At 34.6% G+C, this 27,574-nt stretch overlaps 1 protein-coding gene across 2 annotated transcripts in view; it reads right to left on the bottom strand.

Annotated features, from left to right (window-relative positions):
- Positions 1 to 27,574, bottom strand: part of PPP2R2A (protein phosphatase 2 regulatory subunit Balpha) — an 86,852-nt gene that overhangs the window by 5,282 nt on the left and 53,996 nt on the right. For both annotated transcript variants that reach the window (XM_026007902.2, XM_072719508.1), the window contains 6 exons: positions 11,640 to 11,805; positions 6,828 to 6,940; positions 6,045 to 6,222; positions 4,601 to 4,765; positions 3,458 to 3,627; positions 406 to 497 (listed from right to left, as the gene is read on the bottom strand). In XM_026007902.2, the coding sequence (XP_025863687.1) occupies positions 406 to 497; positions 3,458 to 3,627; positions 4,601 to 4,765; positions 6,045 to 6,222; positions 6,828 to 6,940; positions 11,640 to 11,805 (884 nt within the window). The remainder of the gene's footprint in view (positions 1 to 405; positions 498 to 3,457; positions 3,628 to 4,600; positions 4,766 to 6,044; positions 6,223 to 6,827; positions 6,941 to 11,639; positions 11,806 to 27,574) is intronic.

Here is a 27,574-nt window from a genome sequence, read left to right as displayed (position 1 = left end):
ATCCACTGCCAAAATATTTCTCAAAATTGTTTCATAGGAGATGGAACCACCAAACTGAAATATCACCATTTTAATTGTTGGCACGTCAAAACCGTCATTAATCTGATTCATAAAAGGGAAGTATTTAAAGATATTTAAATCTAAGATATTTAGACTTTTTTGTGTATTTTCATATTTCCTAGTGAAACACAATGTTTAATTTTCATCTGCTATTATTACTACAAGATTATTGAATTTATTTCAAGCAAACTGAGGGAAAATGAAGAGGATTTGTAACTTACGTCAATCTAAAAAAAGCTACGTTTTTTTTGTGAATGTGGCAACCATACTAGAAGTGAAATAGCATATTTCCTTCCTGCAGTAAAATGCACATTTGAATGAGAAGTTCAAATTAAAATCAATTACCTGTCAGATCCATTCCAACAACATTCAAATTTGTCAAATATGCAGTCATTTTCATACAGTGAACAAAGTTTACTTCTGAGGTATTCATGAACCTGGGTTTTAAATGTAAATATATTACTATATATTTATTACTATATATATATATATAACTATAGATATACAACTCAAGATCTGTTAAGTGATATTAGAAAAATGATTTAAATAACTCCTTATTTTTTTAAGGATATATAGACACATAATACTCTGTAATCTTATTAAAACTCAATTCTTAGTAACAACAAAGGCATTTTATCCTTTTCACAAACAAATGAGCTCCCTTCCATGAACACACATTTTCCTACTGTAGGACAGAGAAAAATACCCTTTGGGGCATGACACATGAATTCTTTATAAGTTGGACTAAAATAGGCCAGAAAAATTTGAAAATGGTACAGATAAGAGAATAAAGACTGTTATAGCAATAGTTGAATATGTTAGTTTTTTTCAGTCCATTAACTGCTGATAAATAACACTCAGTATTATGTTTTACTTCTTTTTTAAATACCATTTTCTGGGTATAAATGACTGAAGTCTACATTATCATTACAAGTGCCTATGTAATGTACGGCCTGGTTTGGTGATAAATCATAACGGACCCTTGAGCAGTTTGAGGATTAGGGGCACTAATCCCCCTGCACAGTCAAAAATGTGCATACAGCAGCACTTGGGTGGCACAGCTGGTTAAGTGTCCCACTCTTAGGTTACAGCTCAGGTTGTGATCTTGGGGTCCTGAGATTGAGCCCTATGTCAGGCTCCATGCTCAAGATGATATCTGTTTCAGATTCTCTCCCCCTTTCCCTCTGCCCCTTCCTGCTCATGCTCTTTTTCTCTTTCTCAAATAAATAGATAAATCTCTTAAAAATATATAAATATCCCCATGTAATTTTTGGCTCCCTGAAACTTAACTATCAATAGCCTACAATTGGCTGGGGAAGCTTACTGATAACAAAGTTAACACTTACGTTGTATGTTATATGTAATATGTATTACATGCCATATTCTTCTAACAAAGTAGGCCAGAGAAAAGAAAGTATTCAGAAAACCAAAAGGAAAATACATTTGCAGGACTGTATTTATTTTTATAGGAAAAAACCCATGTATGTATAAAGTATATCTACATGGTTCAAACCAGGTTGCTCAAGGATCATTTGTATATAGTTACTCAATGTATGCATCACTGAAAAAATTTTATCACTTGATATTCTTTTAAAATATTATAAAATATTAGAACTTAATGAAAATGGACCTATTTTTTGAGGTATAACTCTATACTTACTAGTATTTCACAAGGGGATAAACTAAACAATAAATCTGGTATTTAAAAATATATTCTGAGAAATAAAGCATTTCAATCTTAACACTAAATTACAAAACAGGAAAGTTCCAAAGTTCTTGTTATGATGGGGGGAGGGGGAGTGTTGTCTCAATCTTACTGTTTTTACTTTCAGAGAGCCTTAAAAAAGAATCAATGATAGAAAATAGTTACACTTTCTAAATGCTTAGAATTCTCTATTCTTTATAAAACAACCTAAAGTCATTTTAAGTGTCCGTTTCAACTTTTTAAGTATACTGGAATGATTCAGGCCATGTCTATGTGACATAAAGCACAAATTTGTTAACACTAAGGAACTGCAGCCCACATACGGTCAGGATAGAAGGCAAAAATTAGTAAGATCAAAATATTCTTTAGTTACACACAGCTCAGTAAGTTGTTTATATAAATCCAACAACAGTTGAATCTGCATACACTGAGTATAAAATGGGACTCTACTCTGAATCACTAATCAATTTCAGTATAGGCAAAAAAATCCCCTGCAAATCAGGTAAAACATAATTCAGCAAAGTTTTAGAATGCACAGACAATGCACATACAAGGGTTTCTCACCAATTTTAAAAGACTATGAAGTTAAGGTTTAAATCAATTATTCGCAATGGCAACCAGGGGGTGGTGGTGGTAGTGGTGGTGATAGTGAGAACTACCCAGGACACAGATCACAATCTTGGAAGTTACACAAATGTAATTTGAAAACAAAGCAGGATGTATCCCTTTGGCTTTTGTTTCAATATAGCACTTATTTTAAACTTTCAAATACCATTAAGGTAGAGTCTTAAGTAGTTTATGTTTGTCAAAGAGGATTAAAAAGTTTGAGAAACATCATTCTTATTTTATGAAAAACACACAACATAAAGAAGGTACCATTTATAAATTCTGTATTCTTACACAGTGTTCAAGTGTCTTCTACACTGTAGTCTAGGGCTTACCTCAGGTTTCTGTTTGCCCCCACCTGGGCTCCTGTCCCTGGCTGTGCATGTCTTTATTCTTTATTCTCTTTTCCAGAAGAAAAGGATAGGGGAATCAATGGTAGTGTGGCTGGCTGAACTAACATTCTACAACTGACAGCTAAACAACTCAAGCCATCCTCTGGGCTTTCAAGCTCTTCTCCTTTAGCTTAAGAGCCAAAAGGCAGAATGCCAGTCTATTTCACTGGGCATGCCAAGATTAATAAGCTCTAGTTCAACTATTCCACATATTCCAACCAGGACATCTCTACTAGGCCTGGCCATTCTCCCTAATTCTCTTCTCCACCTAGACCTTCTGAGAGTACTTTTCCCTCCTCACTTTAAATGTAATGTAGATAGGGAGTCTGGGTAGCTCAGTGGTTGAGCGTCTGCCTTTGGCTCAAGGCATGATCCCAGGAGCAGGGACAAGTCCCACATCGGGATCCTTGCAGGGAGCCTGCTTCTCCCCCTCTGCCTGTGTCCCTCAAGAATAAATAAATAAAATCTTAAAAAAAAAAAAATTAATGTAGACAGTGGTGGGGGAAAAAATGGTCAATATTGAACCAAACTGGTAGCAATATCACACTTTAACTGAAGAGACAACACAAATTATAGAAAAAGCCTAAGGGTCAACCATGCTGTATTGGGATTAATGCATAGTACAAAATCCTCCTCTATAAAGACTTAGAAGTAAATAGGGTATATGCTAATTGAAAGAAAAAACTATAAATACCTGGTATGTTTCCACAGGCCTGTTTTCCATATTTAAGTCCCAAATTTTGACTGACAAATAGTCTCTAGTCATCATATATCGACCACTATGGCTGAATTTTACATCGGAAATCGAGGAGATGATTTCAGAAAAAAAAGACCTGTTACTGGGATCTTCAGGTTCTTCAAACACTAAAAACAAGCAAAAAAAAAAAAAAAAAAAAAAGGCAAGTTGTAGAACATTCTGGCTTCAACAAAGCCCTTGCTGAGACAACCATTCACAAACCTCCTAAGAATGAGCTAGAGAGGACAGGCTAGTACAGAACTGAAAAACATTGACTATAAGAACATAACCTCCCTGTAAGTTTCTAAGGGGAATGACTTAACATTGACTTCAAAGATACAAAGTATATATAGTATGCTCCAGGGGCCCACAGCTGATTTAGCAGAACCAGGCACATCCAGGACTTCTGACTTCAAAGTGCACTGGGTTTGTAAGTTCTGTATATACCTCAATGACTTTGCCTGTATTGTCACCACAAGGGGACACACCACCCAAATGTATACCACATTTTATTTTATTTTTACATTTTATTTTTTTTTTACGGCCAGGTAGAACTGTTTTGGTAACAGACATGTACCAATTTCCATGAGTTTAAAAAATACTCAACAACATGAAGACAATAATAATGCAACCCCTTAATTTTTCAACCCAGTGCTTTTTCAAACTTTTTTTTTTTAAACCAAGCAAATCTCTTCACAGAAAAGTCTTCCTAGAAAGCTCAAAACAGAAAGCAATAAAGAAAGGGTGGGAGGAAAATAGAGAAGGGAGGTTAGGAGGGAAGAAAAGAACTACTTTACTTGAGACCTGGAAAGCCCAACCCTAAGTTACTCAAAAATAACATTCCATTTAAAAATATATCCACTGAGACATCGACAGACATGCTCCCAAGAAAGCCTTTTATGTTCTTCCAGTAGAATAACATACAATGTCTAATGTGGAGTCAGAAAGCTTACCAAAAGGTACAGGAGGCCCTGCGCACACAGGTTTTTAGACTTGTAAACCTATCTAAGTTAGTCACAGTTAATCTAAGTCACTAACTTAGATTAGTCACAGTTTCAAAAACAGAAAATAGCACTTGAAAAAAGGACACAGTATACTTACGTTTAGAATGCCTATCACAGAGGGCAGAGGCCCGCATGTCACATAACCGAATAGTTCCTTTACTGCTGCTGTATACAAACGTGTTGCAGCTGTTTGGATGGAATTCTGCTGCCGTAATCACCTCAGTTAGCTCTTCCATATTGGCAGGCTTGATATCCACAATATCTGAATAGCATTTTATTAAGGAATTTCCATTTATGAAAAAGGACAATAAAATTCTACATTTCTCAAACCTAAAATTCATTCAAAACTTAAACACAAATATTCATTCTGAATTGGATTCTACTCCTTATAGGATTATAAATCCCAGAGGAATCAGAACTTCTAATGCTTGGAGAAAAAAAAAATCTTAGAAGAAATCATGTTAAAATAAGAGGGGCCTAAAAAAAAAAAACAATAATAATAAAAAGAGGGGCCCTTTTTTCTGAGTATGATACAAATCTCAGAAGCCATAAGGAAAAGACTGGTAAGTTTATTTTCCTAAATATTAATAGGACTTAGTGTACATTCCAAATAAAACAAAAGTAAAAAACTTTAAGGGGGCAAAATGGGGAACCTATCTGCACCACAAAGGAGTGGATTCATTTAATAACAAAAAAAGGTGCTTTAAAAGAACCCCCCCCCCCCAGAATATATATAAACCCAATTAAAAAAACTAGAAAAGAACAAAAAAATATATATATAAATGGTTAGTAAATAGGACTTTCCACTAACTAGACTGGTAATGCTACACAGAAACAAGCTCTTTTAGATACTGTGGATAGAGTATAAATTACAGTAAACTATTGACTTTTCAAATGATGTCTACTTAAAAATACATAAAACAGTAACATTAGCAATAATAACTGCAAACACTTCAAAACCTCTTTAAAAAAAGGTACTTAAATATATTTATAAATAATTCTAGATTTATAAGTGTATGCCAGGTATGTCTGTATCACACACTTGTATATGTACAGAAAGTATTCAGAAGGATAATATAAACAATGAAAGTGGTGTTTGGAGAAGTATTTCTTTTGACTTTATACCACCATGCATCATAACGGATATGAATTTCTTTTGCTAACTTTACTAAGAATATTTTTGTAATTACATTTTTAATGAATAGTACTCCATAAATTTGTTTTATAAAAAACTCAACCATTAAAAAAATGCCTATTTTTATAGGTATAACAGTATTTAATATACACAGTATCATAGCAAAGTACTTAGTATGAAGTACTAAACTTAGTCTAATAGTACTTAAAATTCTAAGAATCCTATTAATATATTATGCTCTTTATCAAAGAACTTCCCCCACTGTCTAGTCACTTAAACACAAAGAAAAAGGGGCATAAAGTAAGAAGCTACTATAAAGAGAATAAATAAAAGGAGAGATGAAAATAAATGTAGTATGGGCACAACATGCCTTCTTTACCAAACACCAAAAAAACCAAATGGATACTAAAACTCCTGTCTGTGATCTCCAGATGCCAAAGATTAATCCGTAAATCGTCTGCAGATAAATATGTTTCATAATCACTATTAATAGAAATTGAGTTGATGTGATATGTATGAGCATTGGCAAATATTCTTCGTGGACTGGCCTCAACCATTAGGTCCATGGGCCTAAAGACTGGCACCTGTCAATAAGACACAGGAAAAAAATGGTCATTACAAAATGCTCACTATTTACAACAGCATTTAAAGTTCAGTTCTTTATCCTAGTTTTTGAGGGACCAATGTACTATATTACACAGATTTAGTTTTATAAAGCAACTGATGCAGATCCTTAAAATGTTAAAATGAGGGAGAAAAATTAGTAATTTGGTCAATTTATTGATTGATAGGAATACTATTAGGATTTGCTGTGCTTTCTAGTTCAAATCTTTGGCTGGAGATTTGCAAAGCTTAAATGTTCTGGTTTGAAGTGGCTAAGAAGGAAATTAGCTCAAAGCATTTAATTCCTGGTATTTCTTAGCTGCAACTAAAGTATCTGGTCCATTTCTAATTTTCTGATCTCAAAGAAAATTAATCTTGAAACTTAAAGTTGTAATAGCTGACATTCAAACCATGAGGACAAAAGAGTGTGGCATAGTAATGTCCTATCTGGTTATAAAGTTGTTGGGGGACGGGGGTGCAGATTATAGTTAATCCTATCCAAGTTCTGCTCAGGATCTAGAATATATAATATAGATACTGAAACCTAATCATCAGAATTACCATTATTTTTTTCTTAAGTACTTACTCGTAGTGTAGTGACTGTAGTAGGATCTCTATACCTTCCATCTTCCTCTTTCAAGTTATACCCTTCTGGTCTTTTGTCCCTTTCACTGATTTTCCATAATTTTATTGTTTTATCTGGAGAGAAAAATGAAAAAAGTCCTCAAAAAAACCCCTGCAATACTAATAGAAGAAAAACATTTAAGGCACATTTAAACATGCTATTTTGTTTTTCACCTAAAAGGATTCCAAGAATAAAATCTCTTACGTGACTTAATAAAAAACAAATTTCCTATTACCCAGTGAATAAAAAACACATATACATAGAAATACAGTATAGACATCACAAATTTTTATGTTAATGACAGTCAAAGTACTATTTGATATTAAAATCAAGTCACAGTCAGGCTCTTGTCCTTTAAAAATAATTAAAGCTAGAGGGGAGAAAAGTTGTGTGTGTGTATATAAGCACCTATATATCTGTACATACACATACATATATATACTTAATATTTTATTTTTAAAAGAAAATAAATGGCAGGGTTATTAAGATAGCCTATAATTTAGAATAAAAACGAGAGAGGAGTATCTATCTCCCTTGGTCCCATACTTCCTAGCAGATCCTACCAAAGACTCAACAAATTCCTTTACAGACTGGATGCCTCTGTTTAAATCCTTCCCTGTTGTATTAAGGATTCAAGTCAAGTTGGCATCAGAGTCTGAAAAAAAAAAAAAGACCAATTAAAGCTATGTCCTGAAGTGTCTGGGTGGCTTAGTTGGTTAAGCTCCTGCCTTCAGCTCAGGTTATGATCTTGAGGCCCTGGGTTCAATCCCTGCATCAAGCTCCCTACTTCTCCTCCCTCTGCTAGCCACTCTCCCCACCCTGTTTATGCTTTCTGGCTCTCTATCAAATAAATAAAATCTTTAAAATAATTAATAAAATAAAGCTATGTCCCCAAATTCTTTTAAGACAAAATTTGTGGGTATCAAGAATATATAAAATAGTATTTTTATAATGAACATTTATTTTGGAGCAAGTTTAGACTTACAATAAAGTTGCAAAGATAGCAGTGTTTCCATTATACCGTTCATCTAATTTCCTCTGATGTCAATATCTTAAGCCACCACAGGTATGATTGTTAAAACCAAGAAATTAACATTGTATGTTACTACTAACTGAACTCCAGACTTTACTCAGAATCCACCAGGTTTTCTACTTAACATCCCTTTCTATGCCAGGATCCAAACAAGTGTATTTAGTTGTCCAGTTTCCCTAGTCTCTCTCATTTTAACAATTTTTCAGACTTTTCTTATTTTTTGTCATCCTGACAGTTCTGAGAAGCAGCAGTAAAGTACTAAAGAATGTCCCTCTACTGGGTATATCTGCGGTTTTCTCATGATCGGACTGGGATCAATGGGTTTTTAGGAAGAATACCAGAGGTGAAAAGAAGGTATACATGGTATCAACATTACTTTTCCACTGGTGATAATTCTTTTCACTTGGTTAAGGCAGTATCTGCCAGATTTCTCCATTGCACAGTTACTAATTTCCCCCTTCTCATACTCTATTCTTTGGAAATGAATCTCTAAGTCCAGTCCACACTTAAAGAAGAACCAAGTTACAGTCCCTATAAGGAGAAGCATCCATCCAAATATTATTTGAAATTCTCCTGTAAGAAGCATCTCCCCTCCCTGCTTATTTATTCAACTGTTTATTTAAATCATTACAAAAAAAAAATCATTACAGACTCATCATGCATGTTTATTTAATGCCTTGTGTTATAATCCTAAAATTGCATTATCATTCTTAATGGTCCTTTCATAAGCAATTTGGTACAATTTTTAAAAATAGTGTATAGAGATACTTTATAAAATTTTATCATATAGAGAGGTAGCAGGGACTCCTGTAGCCCTGCCACCTCTCTCCGCCTGGTGGTGAAGAGCATGCTAGCTATCTCTGTGAATAACCTTTACAAAGAGGAGTATAAGCAGAAAAGAACTGCTAACTTTACTAACTTGTAATCTAATATTTCATCTAAACCCTAGTGATCTTGGTTAGAATTATCATGAAGTTAAGTTGTATGTGTTTTCTATGTACTATGTTTATTTTATAGATATACATATAAAATATAAGTTAGGTAAAGATCTATATATTTTAGGATATTTTACTTGTCCCCAAATATTATTAATAAGTCAAGCCTAAACTCATTATTTTGGGAGTATCTAAAAATAAGGATGAAAAGCTTCCCTTCACCCAACCCCCATAACTGCCTTGTGCCCTGTACAAATCCATCATCCTTACCAAAGGTCCAGATAAATCACCATGCATTTATCAAAATTTTCAAATAAGATGTAATTAGTTTGTGGTTTCTAATAGTGTTTTAGGAAGAAAATTAATTTTTTTAAAATCACGAAGAACTGGGATCCCTGGGTGGCACAGCGGTTTGGCGCCTGCCTTTGGCCCAGGGCGCGATCCTGGAGACCCGGGATCGAATCCCACGCCGGGCTCCTGGTGCATGGGGCCTGCTTCTCCCTCTGCCTGTGTCTCTGCCTCTCTATCTCTCTGTGACTATCATAAATAAATAAAAATTAAAAAAAAAATCACGAAGAACTGAATAAACAGATTTTTAAAAATATGCTACACTTAAAAAAAAATTTTATGTGATAAAATTTGTCACTTAAGAGGTTTAAAAAACTTAATAGCATAAACACAGGATAGAAAAGTACTATACAATTTCAGTGCAATGCCTGGAAACAAGGCATGTCAGAAATAAAATATTTTAATAATTAGGACAAATTTTTAAAAAGTCAAAATTAAGCTCTATAGTAGTGATTTAATTAACTGTAGTTTTTGGCCAACTAGAAGTATGTGACAATAATCAAACTCCATAGAACTACATGCAAAATTATGTAAATATATGTATTTTTCTGTAAGAGTATTATTGGATTCCTTAAAGAAATCTGTCATTTCCAAAAGGTTAAGAGTGCTCTATGGTGTTTCCCTACATTGTCAATACTAACGAGTAAAGAGTATTCCAGAAGTCTAAAAGTCCCAGTGTTTCTCTCACCATAAAGAGAGAGTAGGACAGGGAAAACCATCTACCAAGTTTCCTTGTGGGAATCTGGCTTTGTTATTAAAAAACTTATTAACAGCTGTTAAAACACAAGGTATTTACTGGTAAACTCTGTATTACTCATATATTCAAGATCCACAGTCAATAGGTTAGAGGTGGACATTTTGCAATGTGGAAGAATTGTGGAAAACTCCGAGAAAGCAAAAGGAGATGAAAGAGAATAAAGTTACGTGAAGATAAATGAAATGAACCAAAGTTGTAAGGAGGGCACTATGAAGTTATGTGAATAAAAATGACCTGGGAAACACTGGACAGTTGATGATGACCATGGGAAATCCAGATAAGACCAAAGTGAGATTATTTGTAGTCAATCAAAGGTGGGGGGATGTTTCATGCTATTTTCCACCACCTCCCTTTAGGAGTTCATCTTTTATGAGCCAAAAGGCCTGTTACATGTAGGGGAAGAGGAATTGTTATGCTCAATCTTACAGAGGCAAACATACCAGATAATATAAAGTTATGACTTAGATTTAAGAGATACTAGCATTCTCCCATTATTTTCTTTCTTTGTAAACAATAAAGCTCTCCAGATATAGCTTAAGTTCTATTCCTTCCATCCTTTTCCCATCCCACCACATCCAGACACAACAGTCTGTAAAATTCCCACTAGTATTATTCTTCTACAGTGGGTTCTGTTTTTTAATCACAAAAAAATAATGTAGCTCCAAATAACTGTATTTTATTTAGTGCTCATTAACAGTAACAACAAAAGACAGAAACCTACAATGCACTGTCTAGTGCCCTTTAAAATAATTTGTATTATTAATCAATGACTTAAAAATTCACATGGTAAATCTATTTGGGAGACACTGTTGATTGTCTATAGAAAATACTACACAGGATCACATACCCAAGACCCAACGACTAGAATTCCCAGGGCCTCTCCCTCTACTGAGCGTTTGTAGAATTTACTGTCTAGAAAGGCTCATCTGGTTACACACATGCAAGTATGAACGGAGAAGTGAGGGGTAATTAAGATTTAATCCATAAATGAATCAAAATGGGATTTGTTCCCGAACAATACTGAGGAGGGAAAGCAGAAGTACCTGAACAGACAACTGGCTTCGAACTGAGAAGTGCTAAAGCTGGATGATGGGTACATAGGACTTTCTTATTCTAGTTCAGCCTTTATTTTAAACATTTCCCATTATTAAAAAGAAAAATACTTTATCCTGTAAGAAGTGAACTGCCAAAATTACTAAGAACAAATATCCCAATACATGAATTATGTATGTCCCAACACATCTGCTTGGGGTATTTATCATCATCATCATCATCATCATCATCATCATATATCACATTTACTACCCATAACAATACTATTACATTATTACCATCATCAGTTTGCTGATGAGGAAAATTTGACTTTTGTTACAATGTGCCAAAGGCAACTAAACCAAGATGTAGCACAAATGGTACCTGATCTAAAATCCAGTGGTAAAGTCCTTTTTTTCACTACAGAGTGTGTATATACCAAAAGAATATGGACACCTGAGATCTTTTTCATAGAATTTAAAAACTAAAAGAAAAAAGGGAAGACAAAGAAGAATTTACACATCATGTATAGGGAAGACGTCTATTTCCAAGTGTCTATTTGTAGAACTTTCTGAACATCTATTCCTCTTTGTAAAAGTTAAGCATTGTACAGGATATATGTACACACATATATATAAAAGGCATATAAATAAACATTTAACACTTACCATTGGTAGACAATAAAAACTGAGCAGCATTTTTCTGGGGTAACCACCTAATTTTGTTGATCTTTTCTTCTATTTCTAAACTTTTCAAGTAGTCAAACTCTGGTTCATGGCTCTGAAAGGTGCTGTAAACATTATATTCTCCTCTGCTATGAGACTGGATTTTGTTCTAAAATGGAAACAAAAATATTTGGACCATTGTTGAGAAATATTTCGAAACATAAACATGCAATCAATTCCAACAGACCTTGCAAATTCTGGTTAATTAATTACCTGCATCTTAAATACAACTATAGTGTTTTTTTTTTTTTTAAATATTTAAGGCCTTTAGGAATAAATAAAACAGCTCCTCACAAAAAAGGGAAAAGCTTAATAAAAAGCCTGAGCCCAATTCAATAGGAAAATGACATTAAAATATTGATCAATCTGATTACTAATTTATCATTATATAATAAATAGTAGAGGACTACTAGTAAAAAAAAAAATCTAAGCACCCTTAATGAGGGAGCTCACCTTTTTAAAAAGGGAAGATTAAAATAAAAAATTAAAAGGAAAGAATAAATAAAAGCTTGTTAGAAAACAGCTGGCTGCGGCACACTTTCTTTCTCTGTCCACTGTAGGGTCAACCATCAATCAGTTATTTATTGGATGTATTGTCTTCCTCCTCTTCCTTTCTCATGCCTGTCTCTAGGTCATGTCACTGCTGAAAAACTCTTCTTTAAGAACTCCATCAATGTAATAGTATCATCTGACCCCAGCTTCCCCCAAGACCACAGTTACAGAGCTCTGTGACTCATTAAGTTCACATAAAGCATTACCCAGCAAATCTCACCCCACAAACCCATCAACAATTGCTTCCTCTCCTTAAGTTAGCCTTATGAGCCTAGCACACACTGATGATTTATTTCAGTTAGTATCTGGGTAAGTGAATATAGTTTAAACTATTAGCTAAAGCAACTACTTGTCAACTTCTTCAGTTAACACTAGTATCTTCACAAAAGTGAGAATTATAACCATGAGAGAATTTCACCTTTTAACCTATTATCACATGATTAAAAATCTTTCCGTCAAAAACATTAAAAGTCTAGTTCAAAGAAGAACTTATGGAAAAATAGTTTAAAGGAAAGATATTACTGATAGCCAACTATTCAAAAGTAAAAGTCAATTTAGCAAATGAAATGTTTAAGATTACTTGATTAAAAGAATGGCTCATTAGTTATTGTTCTACATATAAAAGAAAACCTTAGTGAATCATCACCTTAAAAGCTTGTTTTGGGTTGTTTTTATACAGCAGCTTGATTATCTGGATTGGTCATTCATGGTTCCAGTTATATTTGAACCCTCTGATAGCAGTATCAATTATTATTGAGTTTGCCAATATTAAGAATGCAAGGCATACCAAAAAACATAATCCCCACTGGGGATTAAAACCCTAGTCTCATTACCACAGTTTCTTTTTTTTTTAAATATTTTATTTATTTATTTATTCATGAGAGACACAGAGAGAGGCATAGGGAGAAGCAGGCTCCCTGTAGGGAGCTCAATGTGGGACTCGATCCCAGGACCCTGGGGATCATGACCTGAGCCAAAGGCAGACGCTCAACCATTGAGCCACTCAGGTGCCTCTCTTTACCACGGTTTTATGCCAAATCACATAACCTAATCTATTAAATATGTATATGCTACTATTGCTCTATAAGAAGAAATTCAATAAATCCTTTACCGAAAATTACTGTTTCTAAAGGTCTGTTGTGCTACTCTCAAAAAAACCCCTTAACAGCAATTCAATTTTTAATATGAATGCTGTTTTTTGAGCTTAAGAAACTACAGCACTGTGTACATCAAGTCCTACAAGTATAGAGAGATTTAAAACCTACTTCTACCTTTAAGTAACTTGTGTAAGGTTTTACTAAAACCTTAGTTTAAAAAAGTAGGTCCGCTTGATTCAGGTAAGCGATATAGAGAACGAAAGGCAAACACATACAGTTCTTTATGCAAAAACTGGGTTTATATGGGTCACAACATAAAAGATGGTAAGAAAAACACAAACATAGGAACACACCCTCTAAAACAAATGAACAAAACAACCCCATCACCCTAAAGACTCAATAATTACCACATGGTCTAAATGCAAAAACAATCTAAAGACTCAATAATAACCACATGGTCTAAATGCAAAAACAATCATAGAGGTGATTAGAGATTAGCAGTCTTAATGGATTTCAAGAAGCAATGTTTCTTTTCAACAGAGGAAAAAAATACACCACACAAGAATGTTATGCCTACAAAGTTAGAGATGCCAGGCTGGACTCGTATATTAATATCCATACACCTTAAACTCTACTAAAATTACAATGAAAGAATTTTTAAAAACAAATCAACAAGAACAAAGAACAGCAGCAGAGATGACAGCAGTAATAACAAAGAGAAGAAACCATAAAAAAGATGCATGAATGGAGACTGACTTCATGGACTGCAGAGAGCTGGACTCGTAGCCAAAAGTGGGTTGAGATTTTGCCTAAAACTCAGGGAGAGATGTTTCTATTATTACAATGATCATGACAGCGAGCAAGTATGAACTAAGTACAGTGAGCAAAATATGAAAAGGAAATGCAATTCCCTGTCAACACTGTGTCAAAGAAGAATGAACTTAAAAATGCTTTTTTGTTTCAAAATTTCCCTACAATCATGGAGAATTGACACATTCTAGAAAGGCTGCATATTTGTGTTTTACTTGCAAGGCTGTTTACAACTCCCTTTTCTGTAGTCTGTTTTCACTAAGAGAGGACCTACTTTCTTAACCAATCTATTTATACAAATAAATATATATGCATTTAAACATAAATACAAAAGCTTAAAAGAGCTTTATCTTCAAAACATGTAATAGTGCCTGGCATATAACAGGGATTCAGTAAAGATTTTCTAAATGACCAGAAAGAATAAAAGGTTGTGCTGGTACAGTAAAAGAGGTTGGAATTAACCTGGCAATTAAGAGTATAGTGCAGACATCAGGAGAAATGGGTTAGAGGTACATATAGCAAGACAAAAAAAGATCTTGAAAACGTAGCCCTTAGTTTAAAAAAAAAAAAAAAAGCAGGAAACAAAATGAGATGTGAGATATAGCATTCATGTGCACTGAAGACACAGTACATAAAAATGCAAATTACACATCTCAAAAAATAAAATTCATAAATATATAAAGGATACTATACATGACCAAGTTTTAAAGCAGAGTAATAAGACACTGTGGTACTCACACAGTACTTACAAATAAACCAATTGAACAGAACAAAGGGCCCAGAAATAGCCCTGAATTATGACAAAGGAGCACTGCTGAGACAGGACAGTCTTATCATTAAATGGCTTTGGTCAATTTGCTATTCATATGTAAAAAAAAAAAAGAACCTTGACCTCTACTACCTACCTCAAAGCACTCCTATAAATTGATTCCCCGTGAATCAGAAATACAAACATGAATGTTCAATAATCAGGTTCTAGGACAACACTGGCCAAGACAGCTTTCTGTAATGGTGGTAAGAGTCTGTTATCTATGCTGCCCAATATGGTAGCCACTAACTACATGTCATTACTGAGCACCTGAAATGGGACTACAGTGACTGAAGAAATGAACTTTAAATTTATTTAATCAAAATTTAAATGGATGCATGGAGCAAATGATTACCATACCAGACACGCACACATCTAAAAGAATCTAACACATATGTATGTATGTCATCTGGGACCTTGGGATAGATAAGTATTTCTGATGCAAGGCAAAAAAAAAAGGAGTAAGCTCAAGGAAATCATTGATAAACTGTACTGTACTCTTATATTAAACACTGGCAAAGTAACTGAACAGTCAGAATTTTCATATATTGTTCATGAAAATAAAATTGACAGAACTTTTTACTCTTATACCAAATGACATGATTTTATGCATGACTGTGTGCATCAAAAAATATAATCAAGAATGTTCACAGCTGCATTATTCTTTTTTTTTTTTAAGATTTTTATTTATTTATTTGACAGAGAACACAAGCAGGGGGAGCAGGATGCAGAGGGAGAGAGAGAAGCAGGCTCCCCACTTAACAGAGAGCCTGACTTGGGGGCTCAATCCCAGGACCCTGGGATGATGACTTGAGCTGAAAGCAGATGCTTCCCGGACTGAGCCATCCAGGCACCCTGCATTAATAGCCACAAATGAAAACAACCAAAATGTGTCCATCTACAACATAATGGATAAACTGTGGTACGTAATACAAAAGAACATGAGCAAATTATATCTGCAAATGCAATATTGACCAAAAAGACCAGACATGACACTTAATGATTCTATTTATAAAAAGTTCTAAAACTAGGGGCACCTGGGGTGGCTCAGTGGTTGAGTGTCTGCCTTCGGTTCAGGTTCCTGGGTCCTGTGATCAAGTCCTACATCAAGCTCACCAAGAGGAGCCTGCTTCTGAGCCTGCTTCTCCCTCTGCCTATGTTTCTGCCTCTGTCTCTCATGAATACATAAAATCTAAAAAAAAAAAAAAAGAAAAGAAAAAAAAAAGGTTCTAAAACTGTTAAGATCAAACTAGGTGTTAGAAGACAGGCTTACAAACAGGCTTATAAGGGGAGGAAGGACAAATTAGTGGCTTAGAAGGGGAACAAGAAGGGTTATGTGGAAGGGTGGGAAGTTCTATTTCTATTTTTTATTTCAAGATTTATATATTTATTTGAGAGAGAAAGCATGAGTGAGAGCGAGGGCCAGGTGCAAGCGGGTGGAAGGGCAGAGGGAGAGAGAAAATCTCAAGCAGACTCCCCACTGAGTATGGAACCCTATGCAGGGCTTCTCATGACCCATGAAATCATGATCTTAGCTGAAATCACAAGATAGACGCTTACCTGACACTGAGCCACCCAGACTGCCCATCTATTTCTTGACTTTACATGTCTGCTATGTGATAATCTATTAATGTTTTGTAGCTTTTTTGAGTTTATTCCAATCAATTGTAAAAAAACATATACATAGCACATAAAAGGTGCAGCCACTTTGAAAACAGTATGGAGGTTCCTTGAAACAGAACTACCCTGTGATCTAGTTATGCTACTTCTGGATATATATTCAAAAGAATTGAAAACAAGATCTCAAAAGAGATTATTCAAAATAGCCATGTTGTGGAAGCAAACTAAATGTCCACTGACGGATAAATGAATAAAGAAAATGTGACATACAAACACACACCAATATTATTCAGCCATAAAAAGGAACTCATGCAGGAACCATAAGGAGTTAATGTTAAGTCAAACAATCCAGTCAGAAAAAGACAAATACTTTATGATCCCACTTATGAGGTATCTTAAAGTATCCCAACTTCACAGAAAAACCAAGAATGGTGGTTCCAGAGGCTGGTAGGAAGTTGTTCGGTGGTTACAGAGTTTCAGTTCTGCAGGATGCGGGGGGGGGGGGGGGGGGGGGGGGGGGGGGTCCCTAGGAATATGTTGTACAATACTGAGTATATGGTTGGCAATATTGTATTATATACTTGGAGATTGTTGAGAAATTCCAAGTTACATGATATTTTGCTACAGTTAAATAACTGCACAAAAACAAAATACTTATTACAGAACACATTCAAATTATTATCCATGTTAGGGAGAGGTGAAGGGAGCATGTTATGTGTAATGCATTTGCTCCTTCCTGCACACCTATGCAACACAGGTTTTTTTACTGAAAGAGAGGTTCTTATTATGATATGTCATGAACTCAATTGCCCCCTCAGGTTCAAACAAACTAAAACAAAATATAAAATAATAGTAAAATTCAGTGGTGTTAGAACCAACCATTTGACAAGGGAACTGGAACTTCATTTCTTATATATAAAAGTAAATTCCAAAGGGAACAATTAAATGCTTAAAAATAAGTAATAGCAGCAAAAGAAAAATACAATGATGAATTTCTATATATTTTGAAGTGAAAGAGAACTTTTTTGTATAAAAACAAAAACAGGGGATCCCTGGGTGGCTCAGCGGTCGAGTGCCTGCTCCTGGAGTCCCGGGATCGAGTCCCACCTCGGGCTCCCTACATGGACCCTGCTCCTCCCTCTGCCTGTGTCTCTGCTTCTCTCTCTCTCTGTGTCTCTCATGAATAAATAAAATCTTTAAAATAAATAAATAAGTAAATACATACATACATACATACAAAAACAAAGAACAGAGAAAGGCTTGTATCTACTAAGAAAATATTTAAAGGTCAAAAAATATATATAATGGCAAGAAAATTTTATCTTCAAGATAGCAAGTTACTGTCTTAAAAGGTCCTTAAAAATCACTAGGAAAGGGATGCCTGGGTGGCTCAGTGCTTTAGTGTCTGCCTTTGGCCCAGGGTGTAATCCTGGAGACACGGGATCGAGTCCCACATTGGGCTTCCCGCATGGAGCCTGCTTCTCCCCCTGCCTGTGTCTCCACCTGCCTCTCTGTGTCTCTCATGAATAAATAAATAAAATCTTAAAAAAAAAAAAAAAAGGAACATCTAAAATACCCATATTAAAAAAAAACAATCACTAGGAAAAATACTAATACTTTACTCTGAAAGATGACAAAGGTCAAAAGCTGGCAATTTATATAAAAAATGATCAGTAAATATACATGTAACTGCTCATTATCATTAGTAATCAAAACTAAGGAATACTGTTTTGTCCTTAAACTGATGAATAAAAATGTTCTAATGTTCCTCGAAATAGGCACAAAGTCATATACTACTGGCAGAAGTATAAATTTATACAGCTTTTCTGGAGGCAAATTTGTTAATACATATTGAAAGTGTTAAAAAATACAGATACCCAACAATTCCACTTCAAAGTATAACCTAATAGAAAACAATGTATGCAAAGATGTATCAAATTAACGCATAAAAAGCCTCAATGTCCATCAAATGAAGTAAATTGTGAAATACCAGAGTCTATTACATCCAATGGCAGATCAATGTTTCTCAATCATGTTAATTTATGCACAATGCTTTCTGCTACCCGTCTTCTGCAGTTCCCACAAGCTACGTATTTATTAAACTTCTGCCACCTAAGTTATAAAACCAGATTGGAGTGTTCTTCCAACTACATATGCACTCCTTTCCATTCAATGGTTGCAATGAAGAGACCATTCACTTCCCTGAGAATGAGACTAACCTGAGTAAACATCAACAGATATAAAAGCTGAAAGTTATAGAATGATTGACATGTTCAACATGATTCTAATTGTGCAAAATAAAAACAAAAACCCCAGAACATGCACAGACACAGACTGGTCTTGACTCATGAGATGGGATAGATTTTGTATGTTTATCTTTTCTTTGTGAAAATGATAGTTTTCATATTTTCCATGATAAACATATTAAGGGAATCATGAGGAATTAAAAAGAATCTCTGAAAAGAATGTTACTTGATAGTCTATTAACACCTAATTCTAAATATAAATTACTGCACTATGCTTTATTTGTAACAGGTAATCATTTGTTTTCTATTTAAAGGTACTTTAAAGAGTTTTATTAGAGTCTTGTAAAAAGGGCCATTCAGGGGCAATGAGAGAAATGGCACACACACAAAAAATCAATTCGTATCTGATAACAAACCACTATCGATGCAAACTTACTATAGAAAGTTTCAATAGTAAAGCAAAATACAACGCAATCAATGGTATAAACAGAAAACAAAAAGAAATTTCAAGTGTTTTCTCAACTGATCACAATGACGGTGATGGAATACTTCAAGATTTTGTGGGAACTTATTAAGTTACACTCAATAGTAAGTTGTGCCCCTTCGCTGAATGCGTACTGTATCAACTATACCAAGAAACATCCATTTTAGACAACTTGGGACTCTTTAAGGAGTTGATTTCTCTGATACAAGACTCAGCAGATGGACCCCATTTGGCATTAGGTTAAAAAATAATAATTCTACTAATTTTATCTATTTTTACCTCACAGATTCATTAAATAATCCTCAGACCTCAATTTCCTCATGTTTTAAATAGAATTTATTGTCTCTACCTTTGGTGTGACGGAGCAGTTTTGAGAATTAAATGAGAAAATGAGTAATGTTCAAGTATCAGTTTTTCTTCCAGATAGGGACCGAGTCTCATCAATCCATATTATGCCTTTTAGAGACAAGATGATACAGCTAAACATACCATGCCATGGAATTCAAGGAATCTAAAGTCAGTTTCTCAAATAGGGAAACCTGCAACACACTTTATTCTGACCAAGTTATTTATTTTGAAAAGAACATAAAGAGGTATTTTTTTAAAAATATTTTATTTATCTATTCATGACAGACAGAGAGAGAGAGAGAGAGAGGCAGAGACACAGGCAGAGGGAGAAGCAAGGCTCCATGCAGGAGGCCTGATGTGGGGACTCGATCCAGGGACTCCAGGATCACATCCTGGGCTGAAGGCAGGCGCTAAACCGCTGAGCCACCCAGGGATCCCCATAAAGAGGTATTTGAGAAAGAAACCAACATCAATAAATTTCAAAACCTGTATGTATGTATGTAAGTGTGTGTGTGTGTGTGTGTGTGTGTGTGTGTGTGTGTGTGAATTGCTTCTCGGCCTTTTGGCTAAGATCAAGTGTAAAACCTGTATTTACAACTCAATTACAATATGGGAAAAATGAGAAAGAGAAGTACTTCAACATCTTTAGGTTTTAAAAAAGTAAAATATAGTAAAGATTAGATACAACTCTATAAAAAATGTTCTGTCTGATAAAAATGCATTTAAAACAATCATTGTGAAAAGATTTGCAATAAATATGTTAGAATAATCTGCCTGCCAATTTGGGAGTGGGTGGGAGAAGTAAAGGAGGGTAAGATTTCTAAATCATATTAATTAGGGTAATACATCTCAAACAGATAATGAAATGGAAACAAATGAAATATGAGTAAATGTCTAAATAATACAGGCAGGAAATCAACAACGTAAACAAAACTTAAAGGCAGCCAATCTACAAAACTGAAAAACACAGCCTCATGAAAAAACGTATTCTGACAACATGTGACCTATACAAATCAATTTAACAAATACACCATCAGAAAAAACAGGGCATAAAGAAGATAATTTTAATAATTGCAAATATGAAGAGGTTAGGTAAAACTAAAACCCAGTGAACAACACCTTTCAACCACCAATTTGTTATCTTATTTCTTATCTATATGTAGACATTTTTGAAGTATAAATTGGTAAAATTTACTCAGAGAGATCTGGCCAATATAAGACTTAAAAATGTTCATGACCTTATATCCAGTTACTTAACTTCTAGAAAGTTCTAAAGAAGTAATAAGTACTTCAAAGATTCCACTACAAGAATGTTTTTATAGCGTCTTTTATGACAGAAAATGTAAAATGAACAGAAAGCAAGAAATAAACACTCTGGGTTTTATCTACCAAGAGACTACATGAAATGAACTTTAGTACATGTCTGTAATGGAATATCATATAATCATTAAAGATGATGATTTACAATCTTTAACAACATGAAAGGTCGTTATATACAATATGTGAGGGGGGGAAAAATACCATCCTAAAAATATTATAACCTCCTTTTAGAAAGACAAAACTTTAATGCACACCATTAAGTGTTTGTCTTTTTTTGGTGGAGATAAATGTACTTTCTTTGCCCCTTTAACTTGTCTACAACGAACATGGCGACTTTTTAATTAGAGGGAAAAAATTACTTACAAGAAAAATACAACGAAGTAGTATTGTGTATGTGAGGTTGAGGAGAAGATGGCAAAGGGAAGCAAAAGTAAATTCTAAAATTACTGGGTATTATTAGTTTCATAGATTTGGATCTACTTTTTGTTGCTGGAATTGGGGGTACAATATAAGAAATATGGTTAAGTCAAATTTCTGGGCAACAGGTAAAGTAAAAAAATAATGTTACTTTAATATGTCAAAACCCAGTGAACAATACCTTTTCAACCACCAATTTGTTATCTTATTTTTTATCTATATGTAGACATTTTTGAAGTATAAATTGGTAAAATTTACTCAAAGAGATTTGGCCAATATAAGACTTAAGAATGTTCATAACCTTATATCCAGTTACTTAAGATCTAATCTAGTGTTAAGAAAAATAACATTTAAAGAAATCCTACTTTGTCTAAGAGTTGTTTAGTGGCATTCATACTGATATGATCAGTAATCAACAAAGGTACTTTAAATGATAATCAACTTCTGAAAAATATATTCTAAATAAACTTGAACCTCAAAAGTTAGTAGGTAGTTGATAAGTGTATGACAGCTGGTTGGATAGAAATGTGTACAACAGACATCTTAAAAAGAGAAGTGACCACATGAATTCACGAACAAACAGAAATGAGGACTAGAACTCCAGGTACTTAAGCTCTCAATCTAAAACTCTTTCCAACTTTTCTCTCCTTAAACCTACCATAGGAGACAACATCATTCATTAATGGCTACTATTAAAAAGTCAAAATCAAATACTTTCTTCATTACTATAAAGTGACAGAAATGATTTTCCTGCGTGATTTACAGCACTTAGACTCATTACTTAGAGAAGTCTGATTTTTTTCATTTGTTAAAAAATATTCAGCGTGTGGGTATTCATTCCAATTTATACAGAATTAGCTTTTACCCACTTCACTAGTGGGATCTTAGAAAAGTTACTTCTCTGATCTCAATTCATTTATAAATTGGTAATAAATTGAGACACAATAGCAAGTGTGCATACATCTTCACTGTTTTGCTGTGAAGATTAACTGTACGACTTTGGATGAGTAAACCTATTGTCTGGGCCCCTAGTCTCTATATTGGTAAAAGGAGACTGCATTGCCAGGGGTTGTTAATTTGAGGTCCACATACTACCTATTGATGCATAGAACCCAGAGATTTTGTGAACTTGGATGTAGTGGAGGTTTTTCTGACTAATGTCTGGCTGAAATTCAGTATTCCTTTCAATTATGGATAGAGACAATAAACCGCCATATTAGCATCATCTATGACTTTGTCACTATAGAAATGACATGCTTTAAAATCACACCCAGCTGCTGTCCACAAAAAAAAACAAAACAAAACATATTACTCAATAAGTGTTTAACATTGAAAAATATTTTTCAATAAAGGTGCCTTCTAATTTTATGTACCAACTAGGCTGCTGAAGAAATCCATGACACCAAAGGTTGAGAACTCTTGAAAAACCCTATAAATTTTAGCACTTAGGGGCAGCCCTGGTGGCTCAGCGGTTTAGCGCTACCTTCAGCCTGGGGTGTGATCCTGGAGACCCAGGATCAAGTTCCGCATCAGACTCCCTCCACGGAACCTGCTTCTTCCTCTCCCTGTGTCTGTACCTCTCTTTCTCTTCATATCTCTCATGAATAAATAAATAAAATCTTTACAAAATTAGCACTTAATTTCTATGAATGGACCATATACATATAAAGTTCAACACAGGCAAAACAAATTCATCACAGTTAGCTTTGGTAGAGCATAGTACTGACAGAAAGGACAGAGAAAGCTTCTGAAGTACCAGTAGCATATCCAATTTCTTGATCCGGGGAAGAGTTACACAAGTCTGTATGTTTGGTGAAAACTGACAGAACTATACACTTGTGATTCTGTGCATTTTTCTGTATGTATCATTTGATCTATCTTGGGAAACCTTTATTTTGTTTTAAAGATTTTATTTATTCATAAGAGACACAGAGAGAGGGAGAGACATAGGCAAAGGGAGAAGCAGGCTCTCCATGGGGAGCCTGATGTGGGACTTGATCCCAGGACCCCAGGACCACAACCTGAGCCAAAGGCAGGCACTACCCAGGTGTCCCCCTTGGGAAAACTTTAAATGTATTTTTAGGTAACATAAACTTGCAGCTGTATTTTGGAGCTTTTATCATTATTCTGGTACTGGAATGCAGACAATTTCAATTTTACATTTTCTTCTACCAGGTGAAGTCCTCAAAGGACTTACAAAAAAAAAAAGGGACGCCTGGGTGGCTCAGCAGTTGAGCATCTGCCTTTGGCCTTTGGCTCAGGGCATGATCCTGGAGCTTCCTGCATGGAGCCTGCTTCTCCCTCTGCCTGTGTCTCTGCCTCTTTCTTTCATGAATAAATAAATAAATAAAATCTTAAAAAAAAAAAAGAAAAAAGTAAAAGTGGAATCTCAGGCTTCCAGATATTCTAATTTAGTGGTTCAAAGATAGAGTCTAGGAATCTGCATTTGAAATACATGTTCCCATGTGGTTCTAACATTTTACAATCTGAAAAACACAAACTTAGATCAAAGAGTGAATGAAAAAGGAAGACCGGGAAAGCCTGGTAGCTGATTTGGAAGATACCACAGTGGTATTTTCTTGAACTTCTCATGTATTCTTTCCCTAATATTTTGGACAGACAGGCATCCAACTCCTGTGCACACATTTCCATATACAAAAGAAACTAATCGTTTCTTCTCACACAAATCTCTAAATAGCAGAACTCTAATATCATCCCTTCTGGCTACTACACAGTCTTGGTTCCTTTGACCATTCCCCGCTGACATTTCTAAATTTGCTATTTTGATTGGTGCACCAGTAAATACCATGTTAAGTGAATGCTGCCACATCACCCTACAACGAGTGGGTTCTATTTCTTCACTTAAACATCAAACTAAATCAACTCCTTTGTATAGATGGTAGAAATTCTGTTAACATCTTGTTGCTTTTGAGCCCCATTCTAGTCTTTCTAAATAAGTTTAAAAGAAAATACAATCATATTAAAGCCCCACTTATCTTTCGTGATAACCGTGATTTCTGGTTTCTTCTCTATCTTGTTAAGGGATTTTAGGAATACCACATAAGAACAAAGAGAGAGAGAGAGAGAGAGAGAACAAGAAAAAGAAAAATCCTAGAAAGTTACCAGCACACCTAGAAAACAGAAAACAAAGGCCATGTAATAATCTAGGAAGAAATGAAAAAAGGACCAATCTTCCTTCTCACTTTCTCCTTAATTATCCCTTTGAAAAAAAAATCATCATCCCCCACACATTTTAACTTACCATGTACATCAGAAAGCCTCAGAGAAAACTGAAGGTCTGAGCAAACCAAGGTTGTTAGGAAAACAACTATTTCAACAACTGCTGATGAACTAATTTGAGCACCCATAAAACAAAGATCCCTCAAAAAAATACAGAACACCAAACACACCACACCTATTCTAACAGTTCTTTGGAATCTCCCAAGAAAACCTGTATTAATATTTTCATTATCAAAAAGAATAGATCCTATCATTTACTTTGTCTATGAAAATAAATCAGTAAGACTGTTCACTTATTTTAGGACATGCTATAAAAATTAGATTGGATATCAAAGCAGGACAGGTGGGATACCTCATGGAAATCATCTGATCCTTGTGCCTCAATTTCCCTACATGATCTGCTTCTATCAAGAGATTCTATCCAATAGAAAACTGTAAGAACATATTAGTCATAAAAATATTTTTAAACGACAGCAAAAAATGTTACAGGATCAACAAACTGAAATATATTGGAACTGAATGAGGACCCTCTAAATGACTACTCAGTTTCTTTGACGGGAACAAAGGGACAAGCAGCAAGAGGTACTCAACAGGATGACAAGAAGGGGATCTGCCACATTCAAAGAGTAACACAGTGAGACAGAAAGAGGAGTTAAAGGTGTCATCAGTTCAAAGTGCTAGTTAAGTGAAGTTTAGCAAGGAACCCAGCCAATGGATGAGAAGATAAAGCTACAATAATGCAAACGTCACTGTGTTTTGCAAACACAGCTAGCATCATTATCAGAGACGAAGAAATGTTCCATGGATAAGCACCAGTGTGCCCTGAAATGTATGCATAATAGCTGTGATTGTTAGAAGGTGGACTGAAATTTAGAGATTGAAATTCTAATTCCAGAGTTCTGCTATTAAACTAAGGAATGTAACTTTCTGATATAAACCTTTCCTGTGATTATCTAAAAATTAGGAAAAGACCATCTTTTAAGTTCTCTTCCACTTTTCAAACTATAACAGTTTTACAGATATAATAGGTGTGGATTCATAAAACTAATCTAAATATATTAGGTACTAATATAAAAGGTGCCTCTAGATGTAAGCATATAAACAGTGACATAGAAATTGACTATCCTGAAGACAGCCCCATACTAGAAGATCCAGTCTAAGATATGGCTTAAAAATGTGGAAAATAAATTAGGTAACAAGCGCCAAATTAATATTAACAAGATCAAATTTCAAAGGAGGAAACCAATTACTACATCTTATTTATTTTATTTACTTATTTATAAAAAGATTTTATTTATTTATTCATAAGAGACACAGAGAGAGAGAGAGAGAGAGAGGCAGAGACACAGGCAGAGGGAGAAGCAGGCTCCATGCATGGAGCCCGATGTGGAACTCGATCCCGGGTCTCCAGGGCCCAGGATGAGGCCCTCGGCAGAAGGCGGCGCTAGACCACTGAGCCATCCAGGGATCTCCACATCATGTTATTTAACCTATCACTTTTTAAAAAATGATACTTACAACTAAGCAATTCTTAGATGACAGACACACCACTAATCTGAGGTTCTAGATAATGAATTGGTCTTAAATTCTTAAATGCAGTTAAGAATGATAGATACCAGTGGCCCTTCTCAAAAGGGCCAAAATACATAAAACACATACCCTTATGTATTTTAAATATTAGCACTTTAGAATCTTCAGTAGAATTTCACAAAAGAAATCCTTACTTCAAATTTTTGGTCTTGTTTCCGAATACAACTAAAATGTTCAAGTAGTTTCAGTAACTCCATTGTAGACCTTTTATTCCAATTTAAGGTATTACTAACAGGCTTCAACTATTACTCTGAGTACATTTATAGAAAGCTCCAAACACCTTTCTTTAAAACAAAAGCAAAGTGTAGACAGTCATTAACTTCCAGTAAAACAAAACAAAACAAAACCACTCAAGGGCAGAGAATGCCTATGGGAATGCCAGCTAATTTCTGAATAACAAAATTAACATCCATATTTGGTTATTTAACATAAAAGGCACTGAAGAATATTGAAAAGATAAGTCAAAAGTTTTGGGTTCTAGTTGGTAGTTCTGCCACTAATCAAGCGATCTCTTAATATCCTGACTTTCTCATTTGTAAAGAAAGGGAAACTGTAATGATCTGTAAGCTTCCATTTCAACTCTAAGTATTTTCCTATGGTCATGATTTTAGTAGCTTGAAAACAGGAACAGAAAACTGATTTTGCCCCCCCACTTCCCACAAGAACAGTCTTTGTCAAGAAAAGCCTGAGTCTTTTCATATTGTCTTCCAACCAAAAAAATAATAAAAGGAGACATATTTAGGGCTTGTGCATCTTCTAATCAGACACTATTAATCATTTCTTTTAAAATTAAATTACCTACCTCACTGGGGTGTTGTGAGGATTAATTCATTAGTGTTTGTAAAGCACTTTGAGATCCTCAGGTCAAAGGCGCTATAGAAGTGCAAAGTAGTAGTATTATTACTAGATTCTTTGCTTATTTAAGGAACTTCACAATCCTTTAAAACCTAACTCTCTGTTATGATTTAGACATCTATTTGTAAAACCTTGCAATTTATGCATTACTTTAACTCTTTTTGGATATATAGACAGGAACAGAATGTTTCAAAGTAAATGATTTTAAATAAGGTTTAACTTTGATCTACAAATGGAGGAAGAGAGCAAGGGAAAATCTCTAGTGTGACAAATTTTGTTTAGCATAAGATTTTAGTGAGAAATCTTGTCAATTAGATTTAGAAGTGTGCCTAAGCTATACCCAAAACAAAACCTCACTTTAATCTCAAGAGTCTGCAATGAGAAATTCCTTTCTTCAAAGAGAAAAGGAAACAGTTTTAAAATCAACTCCATTTTAAATGGGTACTGGGTTTATAAATTACATTATATGGGTATACATGCAATTATCATTT

This window comes from Vulpes vulpes, chromosome 9 (assembly GCF_048418805.1).
Source record: "Vulpes vulpes isolate BD-2025 chromosome 9, VulVul3, whole genome shotgun sequence".
NCBI lineage: Eukaryota > Metazoa > Chordata > Mammalia > Carnivora > Canidae > Vulpes > Vulpes vulpes.
Note: the sequence above shows the minus strand (reverse complement) of the source record. Positions and strands in the feature narration are given on the sequence as shown.